The sequence below is a fragment of the Calonectris borealis genome, chromosome 4 (genome assembly GCF_964195595.1).
Source record: "Calonectris borealis chromosome 4, bCalBor7.hap1.2, whole genome shotgun sequence".
Taxonomy (NCBI): domain Eukaryota; kingdom Metazoa; phylum Chordata; class Aves; order Procellariiformes; family Procellariidae; genus Calonectris; species Calonectris borealis.
This window is the reverse complement of record NC_134315.1, coordinates 70,484,627-70,505,202: the sequence shown is the minus strand read 5'-3', so window position 1 is coordinate 70,505,202 and position 20,576 is coordinate 70,484,627. Positions and strand designations below refer to the sequence as shown.

The following is a 20,576-nucleotide window of genomic DNA, read 5'->3' as shown; positions in this document are numbered from 1 at the left end:
CTGCTCATGCTTCCTGCATTCCCCATATCTTCATGTGCCCGCAAGCCATCTGTATGCCTCCAGCTTTTCAGATGGCCGTTCCAGCTCTTTCACATTTGCTTCTCTGCTATTCATGGCAACTGCTCCTCTTGTCATCCCTCTGTTTTTCCTACTCCATTGTACACCTTATGAGCCTACCATACCACCTGCCTTTCTCCATTTGGCCTCCTTTATTCTCTTTCTCATACACCCTGACATATCTGAGCACCTTTGCAGCTTCTGACACCTCCAAACTTTCTTTCTCCTTCCATTCTCCACATGATCCTCTCTCCAGATAAGGTCTCACTTTACCCCTTTCCATACATGTGCCTCTGGCATCTTGATTTCAGTCCTTCCCCTTACTTTCAGAGTTCTGGTTCGGCTCCTGAGTGGACTCCTCTCCCCTTCTGGCTTCAGAAGATACCATGAACAGTGCTAGGAAAAAAAAATTAAAAAGAAGAGAGTTTGTACTAGTGAACTTAAGAAAATGAAAACATTCCTGGTAAAGATCACAAAAGGCAAAGCATTAAGCTCCAGAGGTGTACTAGCTACGTAATCCAGCACCTTCTTCAAGGTTAATTTTTTAATGCATATTAACTACAAAGTCCTTTTGGGGAAAAAAAAAAAAAGTTAATTTAGATATCATTCCAACACAGTATACTTTACAAAGATAATTTATATAATTAAGATACTGGTGGCAACAGTCTCTGACCTTTGTAAAGTTCTCAGAAAAAAGCCCTTGATCATCACAATTTATACTGGAATGTAATGACTCAGCAATTTTTTTTGTGCACAGTGATTTCTAGAACTAGACTTTACATCTGTGAGGAGGAAACAGAAAACTGGAGCACAGAGGAGCAAAGTTGAAGTTATCTGAGCAGCTTAACTGAACATTTGAAATATTTTATAAACAGTGGACTCAATTTTCAAGTTAACTCTGAACTTCTTGGTTTCATGTTTTGCTTTTTGACAGTTGTAATATCTTGCAGCTGTCCCTGTAGAGTTTGTGGGTCTTTTTCGTTACCCTCAACAGTATCTGTTGGCAACCTTAAGTCCAGCTCAGATTCTGCACCTGTTACACATCAAATATCACCAGGGATTAATTAGGCTCATTTTCCATACTTCCCTGATGCTGAATTACAGGTATTAGTCAACTACAGAGCATGAAGGTGTTTGTATTGAGAAAGAGAGAACCAAGGAGAGGGCTTTGCCAGCACACCCAGCTTATGTGACCAGTGAGCTGGCCTAGAGGATTTTATTTGACTAAGGAAGTGGAGTTTGCTTACTGCCGACGATGGTTTTAATTCAATTTTGTGACCTTTCTTGTTACCTAGCTCTCAAAAGATAATATTCAGTCCTTGGAAATTGCAGAATTCTTTTTTTCTCATGCTGGGAATGCATTCTGGTATGAAAATGCAAGGTATACTAACAAAATTTGAGCCTTGGAGACCGGAGTTAAACTGGGTCAAAACGAGGGATAAACAGGCTTAAGCAAGGGTGGGAACACTCTCTCAGCGTGCGTGCGTATGTTGACGGTAACTGCTACTCTGTTAAGCTGCTGTTGAACAGCAAAGGCTTCTCTGAGCAAGTGCTGCTGGTTCCAAGCACACTTACAGGCAAGAACGAGTGATAAACCAAGCAACAACCGCTCGTCCCAGGAGGAGAGGACGGGCTGTGCACACAGACCGAAGGCGGGACAGGCCCGGCCATCGCCTCACCACACCCGGGTATCCCTGTGACTGCAGACTGAGCGGCCGGGGGGCCGGCGGGACCTTACGTGCGCAGGGGAGCAAGTAAAAGCCGAACGGCACACGCTGGCTTTAACAGTGTGCGGCTCCCCGGGGCCCTCCACGCTGACCCGGCCGCCGCTGAGGGACGCAGCCGCCGCCGCCCGCCACCACCCTCACCGCCCCGCCCCGCCCCCTGTCCCGCCCTCACTCCCCATTGGCCGGCGCCGCAGCGACGAGGCAGGCGTGCTGCGGCCGGCTGGCGCATGCGCGGTGGCCGCCCGGTCCGGTGCCCGGTTTCCTGTTTGCACCGCTCCGCTTCCGGGTCGGCGGGGGAGCGTTCGGCGGTCGCCGCTGGGGCCGCGGCGCTGCCTTAGCCGGGGGCAGGGGAGCGGGGCCGCCGCCCGGGCGAGGGGCGGCGGGAGGGAGGGAGGGGGGTGGGCGCGGGAGCGGGGGCGGCATAGCGCGGCGGGGCGGGGGAAGGGCCGCGGGGAGGCGGCGGCGGCGGCCTCTGCCGAGGCCTGGGCCGGCCCGCCGCCGCCGCCGCTCGGCCGATGCGCCCGGAGCGCCCGCCATGGACAAGATCCTGGAGGGGCTGGTGAGCTCGTCGCACCCGCTGCCGCTGAAGCGGGTGATCGTGCGGCGGGTGGTGGAGTCGGCGGAGACGCCGCTGAGCCAGGCGCAGTGCCGCGCCATGTTCGCCCTCAGCACCCGCCTGGTGCTGCAGGGCCCCGACCCCTTCCAGCGGCAGGTGGGGCGGCAGGTGCTGGAGGCCTACGGCCGCTACCACCGCGCCGAGTTCGAGGCCTTCTTCAACCGCGGGCTCGTCCTCGGCCTCCTGCAACGCGGCTACGGCGAGCTGAGCAACCGCGACCCCGCCATCCTCGACTACATCCAGGCGGGGCTGCGCCTCATCATGAGCTGCCCCTCGGTGCTGGAGCTCTTCGAGCTGCTGCAGGTGGAGGCGCTGCGGCTGGTGTGCGAGCGGCCGGCGCCGCCGCTCTGCGCCCGCCTCTGCCAGCTGCTGGGCGACTTCCCGCAGTGCCTGCCCCGCGGCAGGAAGCTCTCCCTCGCCTTCTGCCAGCAGCTGGTGCGCAGCATCGCCCACTTCCAGAGCCAGGGCAGCCGGGAGGCCGAGCTGCGCCTCTACGTCTCGCAGGTGACGCAGGTCAGCGGGCTGCTGCGGAGCGTCTGGAAGGCCGAGCCCGACACCCTGCTGCCCTCCCTGCAGGAGCTCTTCGCCGTCATCTCCGCCGCCGGTGAGCGCCGCCCGCCGGGGAGCGCGGCCGAGGGCCGGGAGGGGGAGGCGGGAGCGGTGTAGGGTAACGTGGGCGCCTGAGGAGAGCGGCAGGTTTGCCGACGGAAAGGAAAAGCCCTACCGCCGGCATCGGTCGCTTTCCAGACCTTGCCTTGGAACCGTTGCTTCCTCGCCCAGATGCTAAAATGCAACTTTTTGGCTATGGAGAAAGCAAAGCCTCCTCCCCCGCACCCCCCAAAGAAAAGCTAGAGGGGAAATGGTGATTTATTTAGCTGCAAAGAAGCATGTTTTTTGGAAAAAGTCCTGTTGCAATGCTTTAAATGATATACCAGAACAGAGTTTTGGGTGTCCCGTTAGGAAAAACTAAAAAGCTCAGTATCAAAAGCTACTCTTCCTCCTTGCTCCCTCCAGAGGGATACCTTAGGTCTTGGAACTGTTTAGTCCACAAAACTGGGGTGTACGTAAGGAATATGTGAAACTTGAGTATCATAGGAAGGATTCACTGCCTGAGTAACGTACCTGCAATTGTAAATAGGTCCTTTCTGACCTCAAAAATCAATGAAGTAGCTCACATTGGAAAGTGCCTTTGCTGTTGAGGTATCTGGGAAACTTAACACTATAACATTATATTTTGTCATAACTGGTATGGTTAGCAGGCGGTTGTTGAGATGGGACATGGGAAATATCAGCTGCATTGGATCCCTATGCTTAACATCAAGTATGATAAACAATTGGATGGTACTTCTATTTATGAAAAAAAAAAACCCACTTCTCAGTTCTGTTGAGGGTGGAGGAGGAAGTTGGCAGATTGTCACTTTCGTGCATGGATATTAGATGAACAAAAGGAGTTTGTAATTCAGTGCTATTCATTGTCCTTAATATATTGAAGCTTTAATTTTGTTTTGGTTTGTGATGATAGAATGTTAAATATAGCATAGATTCATTGTCTCAAAACTTTACAACTATAGTGAAGTTGTAGGATAGAAAATAAAGCATATTTTTTCTGTGGGGTTTTCTTTTTTGTTTCTTACATTATGTCATGTTCAACTATTACAGATACTTCATTCGAACCTTCTGTTGCACTGGCAAGTCTTGTGCAGCACATACCATTACAGATGATTACAGTACTCATCAGGAGCCTTACTACCGATCCAAATGTGAAAGATGCAAGTATGACTCAGGCTCTGTGCAGGTACTGTATTTCATTGTAAAGGGGGGAAAAGTCTGTTTTTCTTATTCTTGCCTTTTTTGAAGTTATTTGTCACTTAGGTTCCATTTAAAAAAAAGAAAAAAACAAACCCAAAACCATTCAAAATGGTATTCTAAGTTATGCTGTTTAGCATGTTAAGGTAATATATATTTATGGATGTTACAGGCATGGTTTCAGTTTAAGGCTGCTGCCTTCATTGCTAATGTGGCCTCTTTCTCATGGTTTGCTAGGGTGGATGAAGAAGAGGATTAAATAGAAACTAAGAGGAAGCCAGCTGTGTTCCTTTTAAGTGACCTTATGTTTAGATATGCCACCTTATGGAGATGGCATAAATAGGAAACTTCATGGGGTTTACAATCAAGCTGAGTAACAAGGCCTTGTTTTCAGAAGGTCAATCTTTCTGCTTTTCCAAGAAGCAGAGTGGTTCTCTCATGTGATTGTCTTACCCATCATCTCCTCCTCTGAAGAGAGTAGACGGTTAGAAATCAGTTTTACTGCTTAGTTTTGAGGTTTTTTTCTGCTTAGATATCTTCATGATTTTTAGTAGGATTCACAGGGGACAGCCTCTATTTCCATCTTCACTCAAACCTCCAGAGGTTTTTTGGATGTTCTTTGAATAATAGAAGAATAGGAATTATGTAAAAACAATTGCATATTATGCTTCTTGTCACTAATCTGAACATGACTAAACATGGAGATTAGTAACACTGTTAACAGACTGTGATTCAGATTGCAATCTTGGTTAGTATCTTCAGATATGTGAATAATCGTGATGCAGAAAGGTGACAGTGGGAGAAAGATTAAGACCTTCTTGAAGTTCTTTGAATTATTTTTTTTAAAGCCTATGGAAGAAGCTGTTACTGACCACTCAAGGGTAGAAAAATGAGTAAAGCAGTTAAACAGGAGGCTGTTAGAAATTTGTATTGTTTAAAAAAATAGCGTTTAAAAAGTCTTTCAACTAAAAGAATTTAATGTCTGCTATATTATTTTTTTCACTACATCCATTTGAGTGTAGTGTAATACTTACACATTCAGGTAGTGTAGCACTTGCATATCTTGGTGAAATCTGAGTTTTTTTCACACTGTAAACATTCCTCGTATTTACATTAAATTGAGAAGCCGTATTTAATTTGAAAACATTAATGAGAAGAAGCAACATTAATATTGTAATTTGGGGTAAGACATATTGTTTAGGGACTTCAAAAGAATCTGCTTGACTGAACAGATTTTAACAAAGCTGTGTACCCAGTCTAAAACTCAAAGCTGGGAAATTCAGAAGGATTTGTGCATGCTAATAATTTGCTAGTAATGTGCGGGTGATTAATTTTCATGTTCGTGTAATTCTAACATTTATGTTGTATTACCTGCTTCAATGCAATGTGATCGTATAATTGTAGCTTTAGAATGGTTTCTCTGTATGCCTCTGCTTAGGGAAGTAATGGAGTGCTGAGCTTTGAGTATAATAGGAGCTGTTGTTATCAGATAAGTGCTCTTTCTTAATACTAGTCGTGTGGTGGGTTTTTTCCTCTTGTTTTTGAAAGGGCAATGCAATCTTACTTGCCTTGTTAATTCTTTGAAGCAATACTTGATTTTAAGAGCCTCTAGTTCTGTTCCATGGAACTAACTTTTTAGGTACCCCTTGTTATTTTTATAGATACTCTCATGTCAACACTGCATCCAGTTTCTTTTTCTACCTCTGGCAACCCTTTGCAGTAATTACTCTCTTCTGGCTTAGAGGAGTAATTGTAAAGAGGATAATGCAGCTGGAATGTCTGGAGCACCAAATGACAATGTTGTCATGAAGCTTGCATCATTCCCAGGAGATGCAGAATTCCAGGCACAACAAGGTCTCCTGATGAGAGTCAGCAGAGCTTTGGTGACTGCAAATTAGAGACCTTGTTGCTCACTTCCTAAGGATAACTTTTATGACACTGCAGAGTCTGTCTAAAGTTGAACACAGATTAGTAAATAATCTGTAATTGGAAGACTAATAAATTGAATCTGTTCAGTGGGGGGTTATATTAGGCACAGGTTTGTATAAGAAAGTGTGCTTGCTTTTTGGCGTCATTGAGCTGTTCTTAATTGGTTCAGCTGTCTCATGAAACCTTACCTGAAACATCAGTGAGGAAAAGCGGAAAATTGTTGAATCTCTTTTGGGATTATATGCTACTTTAAGGGTCTACTTCAGAGGCCTCAGAGGAAGTTGACTGCCTATACTCATATCCTGACAAGTATAATGCTTGCTTGCACTTCAACCCAAGTATCTTTGTTAAGAGAAACTGAAAATTTTGCTAAGAAAAACTCTAGAAATGACCAGGCCCTTTGCCCTGTTGGTAAAAATGTGAAATATTGTAAAAGATGTTAAATTTTTTTAAGGGGTGTTTGGTAGTCTGAGGATCTTCTGTTGTTGTTGTTTTGGTTTTTGTCTTATCTGAGGGTTTTGCACCTCAGCTGCCTGATTCTTTGTCTGATGTGGTTGAGAAGATATTTTTGTGAAAGAAGTTACTGTCTGAAGTGGCACAGATAATTTTTCTTCTATCCAGAGATATCAGAAATACTGTCCTTGTTAGGCACATATATGGGTAGCAGACCTGCTCATTTTAGGGTGATATGAGGCAGAAGGTCCTCTTGAGGCCTTTAAGGTTCTCTTAATCTGGTCAAACACAAAAAACATCCTCTGTGTTTTTATTCATGATCATAATGTCCCCTATTAATATCTGCCTTTGTATTAAAAATGCAGTCATTTGTTGCAACAGAGCAGGAGCCAAGTAAATGCAATGCAGAGAGGATTTAGAAACCAAAATGTCTAATCTTGACCTACCACATCTCAGATTTTATGCTTTTTAGAACAGTCTAAAGCATGTCTGCAAGTTTACTTGTGTTTCATTTTCTGGCTTTTGTTTCTGCTCTTAAGAGCATTGACCCTGCTTTTAAGAGCAGAAACAGATTTCAAGGATGGGAATTCTACCTGTATCAATTATACAGAGAATGGAGCTTCTCTTTACAAGGTTAATCATACTGAAATGATAGCCGTTGTCCTATTAGTAACAGTGTTGAATAGTTTAGTAGTTAATTATACTGACTAGAGATGACACAGGATGGCCCATCGCATAACCAGAGCAATGGGATGGAACACAGCGAGCCCCAGCTCCCACCCAAAAGCACTGTGTTTCATTTGGAGTTTGTGAGTCAGTGCGATTGAAAGTGTGCATAGTATAAGGATGGTAATCAGATATTTTAGAACAATGGTTCTAATGTAGGGCTCTACAGAATACTTGTTACTTTTCTAAAAAGTTAATTAAGAAAACCAAATATATTGTCATTAGGCTTAAATTAACAGTGCAGGTGTTTGTGCCACTGCTGAAAAATATCAAGCCTACAAATTGGGGAGGGAGGTTTGAAGATAATAGGACTATGAGGTTTGGGCCCTGTTTTTAGGTTAATGTTAATTCTTTGCAGGCAAAAGCAGTTTTGGCCTACTATTTTTGATTCCCTGTTTTAGAAAGTATACGGAAAGGGTGCTCAGAATAAACATGTTTGAATTTAACATCTTGAGGAAATGAGAGCTTTGTGTAAATTCAGAGCAATGATTATGATGTTGCCATGATTTTTCCCAAGTTTTTTTTTGTAGTAAGATGGAAGAAACCCAATAAGATCTGTGCTTGATTGTTAAAATAGGCAGTCCTAATGATTCCTTATTTTAGAGAAACCTTTGAATGTTATATATGCAGATAGTACATAATTCTAAGATATATAAATTTTAGGATGTGTGTACTATACGAATCCAAATGGTATAGTTTTCAGATCCAAACTATAAACTATGTAAATTTTAGGTTGTTTATGATAATACAGTGTGTCCCAAATGCATGTCTGTTGTTGCTAAAGACTGTGGTTTTGTTTTTAGTTTGGAATCTGAGGACTGAAACCCTGATTTCAGTCTGTTTGGAGCTCTTTTAATCTCCAGGAAGAACATAAGGGCTGATAGTTTTGCTTCAGATAGATAAACACTAACTATGCCTATTTGTAGTGACTGTTTATTAGACTGGTTACTTGTAACCTGTTCAGTTCTGTGCTAGAAATTAGCCTCTTAAAATAATTAATCTTCCTGAGGAGCTTTTTCAGAAAAGAAGTAAAGAAATATACTTCTAACTTCCTATTTTCATTGAATTATAGAACAGAATATGTTATGTATACATTTTTTATATATATAGAATATATATTCTATTATAGAATAGAATCATAGCATTACACAGATTGAGTGGAGCCTTTGGAAGGCATCTGGTCCAATCCTGCTCGAAGCAGGGCCAGCTTCAAAGTCGGATGTTGTTGCTCAGGGCCTTGTCCAATCGAGTTAAGAGCTTTCTGCAAGGATGGAGGTGCCTCGCCCTTACTGTATAACTTGTTTCAATGTCTGACCACCCTCATGGTGAAAAATTTTTCCTTCCACTTAATTAGTGGTGCCTCATCTGGTTTGAAGAAGGGGATCTTGTGGACAATTAAAGAAAATCCAAAATATCGCTAAGTAAAATCTCAGAAGAACAAAGCCTAAGTTTCATGTTTTAGCTGGTACTGCCTTACGATATCATCTGTGTCTTAGAATTGCTTCAATTAATCTGCCTGTCTGCCTTAAATATCAGTGTAAATTGTCTATTAATTTAGAAGGATAAAATACCCCTATTTTCCTTTGCTGATATTTCACTGTGTTTTCTAGGCACAGATAAAGTCCCTTCACTTTTCCTTTTTTTTAGCTGTAGTGAAATTCTTCCTTTTGGAGCACCCCAGGCTGCTGATAGCTATTATAAGATTGTTATAACACCTGCTGCAATGTATTTAAAATTACTAGATTTTACCATTTTAACTGAGGGTATTTGAGTTGGCTTCCAGGAATGCAGTTCTAAGTTGAAGAGGCTTCCTTTTCAAATTTAAACTTAATAATCAGTTTTGGTCTGGTTTGGGGTAAAAGGTGTAGGAGAGGAGGTTCCCAGGTACAGGCATTTACTCACCTTCAGTAGTAAGTTTTTGCCACAAAATAAAAATATTAGCTTAATGTCTATAAAACTGGGGTTCGTATTCTTAAATAACAAGTAACAATAATATCCATAATATTTAATTTTATATGCTTACGTATTGGGGGTGTGTGTTTACTTTTAATGTATTAAATAGATCATTATTAATTACAGAGTTAAATGACTTGAGATACAATCAAAATTATTTTACTACTTGCCTAACATTCTTGCATTACTTCTTGTGTAAGGGTGTAACTGCCTGGGTAATATAGAGAATCTTTTTGTTGAGGTTAAAATTAGTGGCATATTGGGTTTTTTGTTTTATTTTTTTATTTTTCATTAATCTTTCAGAATGATTGACTGGTTGTCCTGGCCTCTGGCTCAACATGTGGAAACATGGGTGATTGCACTGCTGAAAGGACTGGCTGCAGTCCAGAAATTTACCATCCTCATTGATGTCACTCTGCTTAAGATTGAATTGGTATGTTGGAAAAGAACATTCAAAATTGAAAGAGAGGGAAAGGAATTTGTGACAGCTATGCAATTGCGTAGCATCCTTTGTATTGCAACAGATATTATCTTATTCTGCAAAGATGATGTAAATGTATCTATAGCTTTCGATTACATGTAATGATTCTGTCTGTTTCAAATGGTTGTGGATTTGGAGATCTGTTTACATTTTTACTGAAATTTCACTTTCTAGATTTACTGAAATAAATGTGGGTTTTTTTAGGTCTTTAATCGACTTTGGTTTCCTCTAGTGAGGCCTGGTGCCCTTGCTGTCCTTTCCCACATGTTACTTAGTTTTCAGCATTCTCCAGAAGCTTTTCATTTGGTAAGTTACTAAATAAATGGTTTTCAATTCTTTGAAATGTCATTCATGTGTGATTTCTAAAGTGGGTGTAGAGAGTAACGGAATTGATGTGCTTGGATTTCCTCTTTGTTTCAAGGTTCCAGAATCAGATTTCTGTGGTTCACAGACCACTAGGCTTTCTAACTTCCAGGTTCAACCATTTAATCTGTAGCTGGACATGAGCATTCTTCTTCCTGGTATGTACGTATTTCTGACAGTAGTATCTGGGCACCGCGTTCTATCTTTGACTGTATACTTCTGGAAATCCATTTAATGTGATGTGAAGTCTACTGATAAAGTTGGGCTGCAAGTAGACTTTCAAGCACAACTATTTGGGGAAAACTGATAATTGGTTATCTGCTGTATATAACCTAGTCACCCTGGATCAGTGCATGAGACCAGGAAGTACTTTACTTTAAGAAAGCCACGCTATCTATGTTTCAATGTACATATGGGCAAACTGAAGGATACTATTTTCAATGGCCACTCTTCAAAATGCAGTTCACCACTTAAAGCGGTATATACTAGGGTATGTCGATGACTGTTCGTATTAATGCAGCAAGATGTGTAGTGCCTTCCCAGTTCTCATACTCAGTGTTTAGCTTAAAGTTTAAGTGAAATATGGGTCTTTCAGACTTAACCATAGTAACAGCCTGGCACACTGTTTCTCTAAGCTGTCCCCAAGGCTCTTAGGCCTGAAGGATCACAAACCCTTTGATTAGTGTCAGAGTAATTGCCTTATGCCTGTTACACTGTTTTTTAATGATAGAAGTCTGAAGTTTCTCTCTCCTCCCTCTGCTGCCCTAATCTTGGCCTAGGATAGAAATTTGAGTCACAAATGAAAGAGCCAGGTAGCCTTGAATATGCTCAAAACTTAAATATTTCATATATTTACTGTCTTGCTTTTCTTTGTTCCTGAGAGAGACAAAACATTCATGAGAAAAATGTAAAATATGATAAGACTTATTCTAGAAATAGGCATTTGCTTTAACAAAGAAAATTTCTACCATAGGCTGCATGCAGTACTGCATAAACATCTGTCTTCAGGACTTCATTGTGACCATTTTCCCTCCATTTTAAACAACCTTCTTCACTATCATTTTTTGAGCTGCTGCCGTCATTTAGTATCCTATAATATTTTCCTGCACTTAAATGACTTGTTTACTTTTTTATAATAAATGGTCTGAATGTAAAATGGTTAAATGCACATTTGATAAATATAAATTAATTAATTTTGCAGTGCATCTGAGTTAACATTCCCCTTCCCCATGCTTGAGCATTGTTACCATAAATGACTTGAGTTTTTTATAGAAGAAAAATACTCTGTCTTGCACTTATGATGTAGAACTTATCATGATGTGTACTATGGAATTCTAAAATCTACTGACATATAAAATTTTAATTCAACCTCAAGCCAGATGTGATACTTCTGTATGTATTCAAAGTGTAACTTTCAGTATTATGCAGCATGCTGTAAGAAAGAATTTGGCTCTCAAATTGAGAAAGCTGAGGACCAATACTTCTGTTCTTCCCATGTGCTTTGTCTGTGCAAAATTATCATATCTCAGATCTACTTTATACAAATCTCATTCTTGGAGCTCAATAGTTACTTTCTCGTTGTTATGTATCCACATTTATAAAGGGAAAGATGGAAATTCTTCATTGCAACTTTCACTATTGACTCTGTAGTACATTGAACACTGAGTCTTGTTTTCATTTTTAAACAGTAGATATCTTGCTTACCAAAGCAAGATTTTTGTTTCTCTGAGATGTAAAAATATTCCTTATACTTAAAGAACAACTGATACTTGAAAAAATGGCAAATAAGTATTTTGCACCTGGCCCCTTTTTACTTTGGCGTTTTGAAGTATATTAATTTTTGTAATTGGTATACTTTCCTAAAATTATTATATTCTTATGATTTCTGTTCTGTATTTCATGTCTTTACTACCAAACAATTTGTAAGCTAATTTGTGATGAGAAATGATTCCATCCACTTCTTTCACAGTTAATCCGTTTTGATCACTTGGAAATGGACGGAGGTGTCAAATATTTTGGTTCACAGTGAGAAGTCCCTAGTCTTTGGGACGGCATTAAAATAACTTTCTACTTGATGTTTTAAGGCTAACATAAAAAAAGTCTCATGCATTTAAAAATACAGACAGAGCTGCACTGAAGGAGGGGAAGGAGGTGGAGTATATATTGGATTTATACCCAATTTAAAATAGTACCGAATCTGAACTAATCCTCAGATAGATTACCGTATCTGTGGTAAGCTTTTTTAGCTCATAGTAAATTACTGTCTTACTGAGTCTATTGAGCCTAGCTCCCTCACTAGGTGGAGCTGTGAGCCAGTTTCCGTCTTGTTAACTGAAATAGCATGAGTGTGTTCATTGGCTTCAGATCCCAAGCATTAGATTCTGTTTGAGGAAAATTAAGAGGTTTGTTTTAAAAACTGTATCTGTGAAATTAGAACAGGATACTGCACTGTTAGTGGTGGCACAAAAGCAAAATGTTTGCTGTTAATATCCTCAATAACATGAGTACTTTGGACACTTGACCGTTTAAAATCTTAACATGCATTTTCTAAGTTCATAAAGTTCCAAAACTTGATATGTGTGCTAAAGAGAGCATTGAATAATTAATTGTGCTGTTTGAAAATTGTCATGAGTAAAGCATAATGCCTGTTTTTCAAGTCATTGTTTCTCAACCACTTCTTATTTAAGAACAAAAGGTCCCCTGTGTTTTGCCATGTGTAAAACAGATAAGTTGTTTGTTGAACAAAAAAACTGGAAAAATACAATTAACAGCCTTTTTTGTTTTGTTTTGTTTTCCCATTCAGATTGTCCCACATGTGGTCAGTTTGGTTCACTCCTTCAAAAGAGATGGTTTACCTTCCAGTACAGCCTTTTTGATGCAGTTGACTGAGTTGATACACTGTATGATGTATCATTATTCAGGATTTCCAGAGCTCTATGAACCCATTCTGGAAGCTGTTAAGGTATATTAGGAATATTAAGAGGGTGGAATATTTTTGTTTTGTTTTCCCAAATATGAAAGCTGTAATCCCATAGATGTAAATTCTTTAGAACTTCCTCTAGGAGAAAAGAGCAGAAAATGTGCAGAAAAATTTTCCTGAGTGTTCATGATATGATTATAGCAGGCTTTAAGAAAAGCCTGAAATGAGATCCTTTATTAAAAGTACAATTTAATTTCTTAAGCCTCATGTAACTATTAACATACTTTTATGAGGCTTATTCTAGGCATTTCATTTCAACCGAAGCTAGAAACTGTAACCCTTCAAATATAGGTTCAGAGCACTGATAGTATTGAAGAGAAGTAGGTTCTGAGGAGTACTTGGCATGGTGTTAATCTTCGGCTAGCTCCAAAACGCCATTATTAAGCACTACATCTTAATACTGCAGGCAGTATTGCATGCCTCTGTGGGTAAAGGATGCTGGTCTGTGCTGTTTCAAAGCAAAATTTGGCTTTTTTAGATAAATGTTTAAGGTCATAATGCACTTAAAATAAAAAATAAATTTTAAAAAACTTAAAAACAACACCCCAAAACAAATAAAATAAAATTGAAAAAAAACACAAAACAAAAAAAACCCCACAAAAAAACCACTCGGGTATTACTGCCTGATTTTATAGCAGTAGTATCGCAGTTAAATGTTTTGATGCTTGAAAAGCCCCTATCAATTTAATTCTGAACTTTATTCTTTTATTCTTACTTTTTGATTTGACAGCCCAGGAATGTATTTCTAGCAGAATAGAGGATGCTTTAGGGGTCTATTAAAGCTTGAAATTTGAGAGGTGGTTTTTGGTGGCAGAAAGGATTCTGTGAATATGCAGGTCAAAGGTGACCACCAGCCCCTTATTCCTGCGATTTGAGAGTTGAGCAAAGAAAACTTTGAAGAAGAGGGCTTGGGGGTGTCGTATCTTTTAGGCTATCAGAGGTAGCAAGACCCTGAAGGAGAATAAGGGAGCAAGTGAAGATATAAGACTCCTGAATGGCAGGACCTGTTATAAAAACAATGTAATACAAAAATCTATTAAGTGTGTTAAATGTTTCTCTTGTAGGATATGCCCAAACCCACTGAAGAGAAGATTAAGTTGATTCTCAGTCAGAGTGCCTGGACTTCTCAATCCAGTTCTTTGCCATCTTGTTTATCTAGACTTCCTGGAAAATCTGAAACTGGGAAGACAGGTCTAATTAATCTAGGAAATACTTGCTACATGAACAGTGTTATTCAGGCACTTTTTATGGCTACAGAGTAAGTCCTTTTTAACAGCTCTTTTCATTGCAAATTAACTATTGCAGTTGTTGCATTCTTGCTTTTCACAGAATATGAACATGTCCTGGGGTCTCTCAGCTTGCTAGAGCTGAATGGGTTTCTTTGCACTCGATTACTGATTGCTTTGTTCAAGTCCAGCTCTGTGAAACTGTAATTTTAGCCATTAAAAATCCTGATCCTTCTGTCCAGTGTCAAAAGACAAGTCCCTTTTTCCTCGTTGTCCTTGCTTCCTTCAGTATTGTAAAAGTTTATGGTGGTGCTTTTGTTACAATGTGGAAGCTATTGGAAAAAAAATTTTGTCTGTCTATAGCACGTTCTTATACATTTAAATGTTTAAAGAAATAGGGTTTTTGCAGTGTTAGTTCCTACTGTACAGTAGTTTTGCATCTGCACTAGAGCAGAATCCAGGTATTGAAGGGAAGTGCTACATGTTTTGCTTTCTTTCAAATTGAAGTAATTATCTGAGTTGAAATGATAACTGCATTGTTGTTAGAAATCTAGCAAGGAAACTAATGACTATCTCTTTTTCAGTTTCAGAAGACATGTTTTATCTCTGAATCTAAATGGGTGTAATTCACTAATGAGAAAATTACAGCATCTTTTTGCATTTTTGGCCCATACCCAGGTATGTCAGTTTATTTCATCTGCAGTTTTTTAAACCTAGACCCATATACCAAAATTTAGGAACAAACACGAAGCCATGGGAGTCCTCTTGAGTATATTAAAAGTATAAATATGATAGATTTGTAGGGGAATGAGTCTGCCTCCAAATACTCAGATGGTGTGGATGGACTTAGAGAAATCTATTTTTCATAAGTGGAACATCTTGGCATTGTGTTGTTTTTATAAATGGGCAGTAACAGGTTTTCTTTGAGAAGTCAAATGAAAAAATCCAAATAAGACCTGGCTTGATATATAAGCTGACTTTTTGTAACTTCCTAGGATAAACTTCCTAGGATAAAATCTGCAGTGATTTTTACACTAAATTTTATTGCAGTGCAAATTCTAAAGAATTTAGAAAGACGCAAGACACTTTTGTTCTTTTGATTAATAACAATAAACCTGTTGTGAAGGGAATGAGGCTGGATCACCTTAAAAACAAATCAGTGCTTATGAAATACTGGTGGTGTTCTGAAGAAAGAAAACATTTTTTTAAAGCTTGCCAGCAAGAACAGTAACTGCTGTTACGCATAACATCTGGTTTACACTCACTACACATTTAATATTTGCCTGCAGGATCCACTACTTTTATCTTTGTACTAGAGGTGATTACTACAAAATTAGTGGCTCTCTCTTCCTATGATTAAGTGGTTTAAATGTTGTGTATCATGTGTTTCATACAGTTCCTCTAGAATAATGTAGTCCAAAGTTCAGTGGTCAATATCAAAATAATATAACCAATTTTTTTAAGTAGTTCTTACGTAACCTTGTTTGTCCCTCTCTTATGCGAACAGAGGGAGGCATACGCTCCTAGAATTTTCTTTGAGGCTTCCAGACCACCATGGTTCACCCCTCGATCCCAGCAGGATTGCTCAGAATATCTCAGATTCCTGCTAGACAGGTACAGTTATTGTGCCATTAATGGGAATGAATCTACAGTCTTATCACTTAATGTTGAACTCTTAGGAGCAGTCATGTAACAGTTCCGCTGCATGAGTGGGGACCAGAAATTTTGGGCCTCATTCCTGGCTCTCTCTGGTTTTCTGAATGGTCTGTGAAACACTTTTCTTCATGGATTTAATCTGTGGTAAAGTCTGGATACCATCTTGTATCCACATCATTTAAAGCAGGTTATAGTGGTAGTAATGTTCCATTTTTATAAATCTAAACTTGGGTGTTATATTTACAATGGTCCCGTTGTAAAATTAATGTGGTTGCTGAAAGCAGTTTAGTCGTGCATCTGGAATTTCTTGTTGGTGGAGACGGCTATATTTCATACAGGTCAGATAAGTCATGAAGAGATGTACGTGCATTTATAACCAGTTTAATAAACAAGCAAATTAACTGTGGCACAGATAAAAGAAAAATACCTAAATTTATTAGTAGCCCTCTTTAATTGTGGCTTGCTGAGATGTGGCTTAAGAAATATCGCTTTATGACACATTCCACTTCTGGAGAAGTTTATCTCAATAGTGAAATGGTGTTCTCTCTTTTTTTTTTCTTTTCCTTCCTTCCCGTTTCCTCCCCACCCCCACCATCTTGGATTTCTTTTTTGGTTTGTTTTTTCTTGCTGTAGTTTCTTAACTTTCTTGGCTACAGAATCTTGACCTTTTCTTTGGAAATACTCTGGCACTACATAAATAGCTACTTGTTCTCTTACAAAATCTGACATACAGAGCCAGTCGACTAGGGAACTGATTTATTAAGATAATGTAATGGTAAATAATAAAAACATTGTTTGTTAGGTTTTTTTAATACTTGCCAGTTCTCTCAGTATATCCATTGTGTTCTTATATATAATAAAGCTCACATTTGTGCTTCTCTCATACTCTGTTTTGGACAGTACTGACCTGTATGGTTCAGCTTGCTTATACAAAAAATAAAAAAGAGCTTTTTTAATGTAAGACACTTCTAGCCACTTAACCATCTATAATTTTTAGCATAACTGGAAGAAAGGTTTGAAATGGTGCAGCAATATTTGCTTGGAAAATAGCACAGCTACTTGGATTTATTTTTCTTTGTCTTCAGGCTGCATGAAGAAGAGAGAACCTTGAAAGCATTGTCTTCAGCAAAGACTTCTGAAAGTATAATGAATGAAGAGTCCCAGACACAAGAAGCTGACCAAAAAGCACAAGTATTTGCTGAAGCACCTTGTATGGGAAGTGAAGAAAGAACTCTGATAGAGAAGATGTTTGGAGGAAAATTGAAGACTACTATATGCTGTTTGAACTGCAAAAGTATGTCTCAAAAGGAAGAAGCTTTCACAGATCTCTCTCTGGCTTTCTGTCCTCCAACTTCCTTGGAGAACATTGGCCCAAAATGCGTGGAACGTTCTGAAGTGAAAGACGACTACATGGTGCAAACTAACACTTTAGCAACTAGCCCTGCTGGTGAAACACCTCTCAATAATTTGGAAGTAAATGGTGGATGTGACACAATAATGAATGAAGGAAACACAAAATATTTTTCTACTGAGCCAAACTCTGAGAATACCGCAAATTCTGAACTCAACAAAGTTCAAGATAATAGGGATATGTCTCAGAAGCTAGTAGGTAAAAACACCCTGTCAGTTACAGACTTACTGAATTATTTTCTGGCACCTGAGATCCTCAGTGGAGACAATAAGTATTATTGTGAAAAGTGTGCCTCTCTACAGAATGCTGAGAAAACTATGCAAATCATTGAGGAACCTGAATACCTCATTCTCACTCTTTTGAGATTTTCGTATGATCCAAAGTGTCATGTAAGGCGCAAAATCTTGGACAATGTGTCTCTGCCACTTGTTTTGGAACTGCCAGTCAAAACAGCAACTTCCCCTCTAGCTGTAGTTTCGGGAGGTTGGTCTGTTGGTGTTGAGATTTCTGATATTGGAGAAAATCTTGCTAAAAAACTGAAGCCCTCAGGTGCTGATGAAGTGACCTGCCCACAATTGGTGCCCTACATGTTAAGCTCTGTGGTGGTGCATTCTGGTGTATCCTCTGAAAGTGGACATTATTATTCATATGCTAGAAATGTTACTGGGTCAGGGCCTTCAGGACTCTGCCACCAGTCTACAGCTCTTTCTTTAGTTTCTCCTCAGGATAAGTTGTTGACGGAGGAGGGTCCCTGTACTGTTGTAGAGAATGATCTGGACACTGAGATGCCAAGAGAATGGTTTCTGTTCAATGACAGCAGAGTGACATTTACCTCATTTCAGTCAGTCCAGAAAATTACCAGTAGATTTCCAAAGGACACTGCTTATGTTCTGTTTTACAAAAAACAAAATAGCACCTGTGGCTTCAACACCAATTCGGCAAATGGACTCTGGGTAAATGGAGACCCTCCCCTACAAAAAGACCTCATGGATGCAATTACGAAAGATAACAAACTGTACTTGCAGGTAAGACGGAAATTGTATATGAAGAGTGGTCTCCTCAAAACTCACAAGAGACAGTCTAAAAGAAAGAAAAAGTTAGCTTTTAAATATTCTGGTATCTTGATGTTATAAATCATTAATCTTGCTTCCATCTTGATGTTGCAAGACAGGTTTCATAGTAAGGTTGTCACCATTAGATGGGAAGTGTCAAGGAAAATGGCTTAAACTTATTTCAATTTAAATTTTTAGGGGAGATGCTCGCGTAGGTTGTTTAACCACTTGTAATTCTACGCAGGAGAGGCTTTTCGAACAGTTCTAATTTTCCTTGCCTTTAATAAATTACAAGAGTAGCTAAAGTATACAAAACTTCTTAGCGGTGTTCTTACTAGCGCATTTTCATCTGGAGTGAAGTTTTATTTATACAACTGTGCTTACCCAAATGCTGGAACCACTAAAATGAAGACCAGATGCTAGTGACTAGATTCCGCTTTCCCTTCGCTGCGTATTCTGCCTCCCTCTGTGGGACCAGCACTGCCAGCCGCACATTCCCTGTCCTCCAAGAACTTCACCTAGCTGTAGTCGCCTCTTTGATTGCTGTTACAAAACACCACTGTTCTCCACATTTCGATATGGTTTGCCTTGAGCATTGCTCCTATGTTTGGACAGTGTAACAGTAAATGTGTGTTTTACTGTGCGCTCTTTGAGTTAGGCTGTTCCCGTAACAGTTCCAGCCCTACTCAAATTAGAAAAACCAGGTAAATTCAAATTAGAAAAGAACAGCTAAATCTCACTGTGGAAAATCTGTTAAATAGCTGTAGGTATTTTACAAACATAAACAAGAGAACTGAGAGTTTAAATTGCAACTCTGCTGCTATTTTCAGACTGTGTGGTTAAAGCATGTGTGTCCTAACCATCTTTGTTAATTTGCCACCTCTCCTCTTGACTGTATAGGGTAGCACAAAACATGGCTTCTTTAGCAGCAATCTCAGATCATAGAATTGTAGAATAGTTTGTGTTGGAAGGGACCTTTAAAGGTCATCTAGTCCAGCCCCCCTGCAATGGGGAGGGACATCTTCAACTAGACCAGGTTGCTCAGAGCCACGTCCAACCTGACCTTGAATGTTTCCAGGGATGGGGCATCTACCACCTCTCTGGGCAACGGGTGCCAGTGTTTCACCACCTTCATTGTAAAAAATTTCTTCCTTATATCTAGTCTAAATCTACCCTCTTTTAGTTTAAAACCATTCCCCCTTGTCCTGTCGCAACAGGCCCTGATAAAAAGTCTGTCCCTATCTTTCTTATAAGCCCCCTTTAAGTACTGGAAGGCCACAGTGAGGTCTCCCCAGAGCCTTCTCTTTTCTGAACAACCCCAACTCTCTCAGCCTTTCTTCACAGGAGAGGTTTTCCATCCCCCTGATCATTTCTGTGGCCCTCCTCTGGACCCGCTCCAAGAGGTCCATGTCTTTCCTGTGCTGAGGACTCCAGAGCTGGACACAGGATTCCAGGTGGGGTCTCACCAGAGCAGAGTAGAGGGGCAGAATCACCTCCCTTGACCTGCTGGCCATGCTTCTTTTGATGCAGCCCAGGATACGGTTGGCCTTCCGGGCTGCGAGCACACATTGTTGGCTCATGTCCAGCTTTTCGTCCACCAGTACCCCCAGGTCCTTCTCGGCAGGGCTGCTCTCAATCCCTTCATCCCTCAGCCTGTATTGATACTGGGGGTTGCCCCAACCCAACCCCGACCTTGCACTTGGCCTTGTTGAACCTTATGAGGTTCACATGGTCCCACTTCTTGAGCTTGTCCAGGTCCCTCTGAATGGCATCCTGTCCCTCAGGCATGTCAGCCCCACCACTGAGCTTGGTGTCATCTGCAAACTTGGTGAGGGTGCACTTGATCCCACTGTCTGTGTCATTGATGAAGATATTGGAACGGTACCGGTCCCAGTACGGACCCCTCTGGGACACCAGTTGTCACCAATCTCCATCTGGACATTGAGCCGTTGACCATACCCTCTGGATGTGACCATCCAACCAATTCCTCATCCACCAAACAGTCCACCCATCAAATCCATATCTCTCCCGTTTAGAGAGAAGGAAGTTGTGAGGGACGGCGTCAAAGGCCTTCCAGAAGTCCAGATAGACAACATCCAAGCTCTTCCCTTGTCCACTGATGTATTCACTCCATCATAGA

The 20,576-nt window shown here is 40.5% G+C and overlaps 1 protein-coding gene across 3 annotated transcripts in view; it reads left to right on the top strand.

Annotated features, from left to right (window-relative positions):
• Positions 1-2,253: 2,253 nt before the first annotated feature.
• USP38 (ubiquitin specific peptidase 38) overlaps positions 2,254-20,576 on the top strand; it is a 30,403-nt gene continuing 12,080 nt past the window's right edge. Inside the window, exons 1-9 of one of the 3 annotated variants that reach the window (XM_075150070.1) lie at positions 2,254-3,004; positions 4,060-4,195; positions 9,571-9,700; positions 9,953-10,054; positions 12,915-13,073; positions 14,156-14,349; positions 14,902-14,995; positions 15,825-15,931; positions 17,059-18,409. In XM_075150070.1, coding sequence (XP_075006171.1) covers positions 2,320-3,004; positions 4,060-4,195; positions 9,571-9,700; positions 9,953-10,054; positions 12,915-13,073; positions 14,156-14,349; positions 14,902-14,995; positions 15,825-15,931; positions 17,059-18,409 — 2,958 coding nt within the window. In that variant the 5' untranslated portion in view covers positions 2,254-2,319. Of the gene's footprint in view, positions 3,005-4,059; positions 4,196-9,570; positions 9,701-9,952; positions 10,055-10,399; positions 10,602-12,914; positions 13,074-14,155; positions 14,350-14,901; positions 14,996-15,824; positions 15,932-17,058; positions 18,410-20,576 lie in introns of those variants that run through there. The other 2 variants (XM_075150071.1, XM_075150073.1) reach the window with 2 other exon arrangements.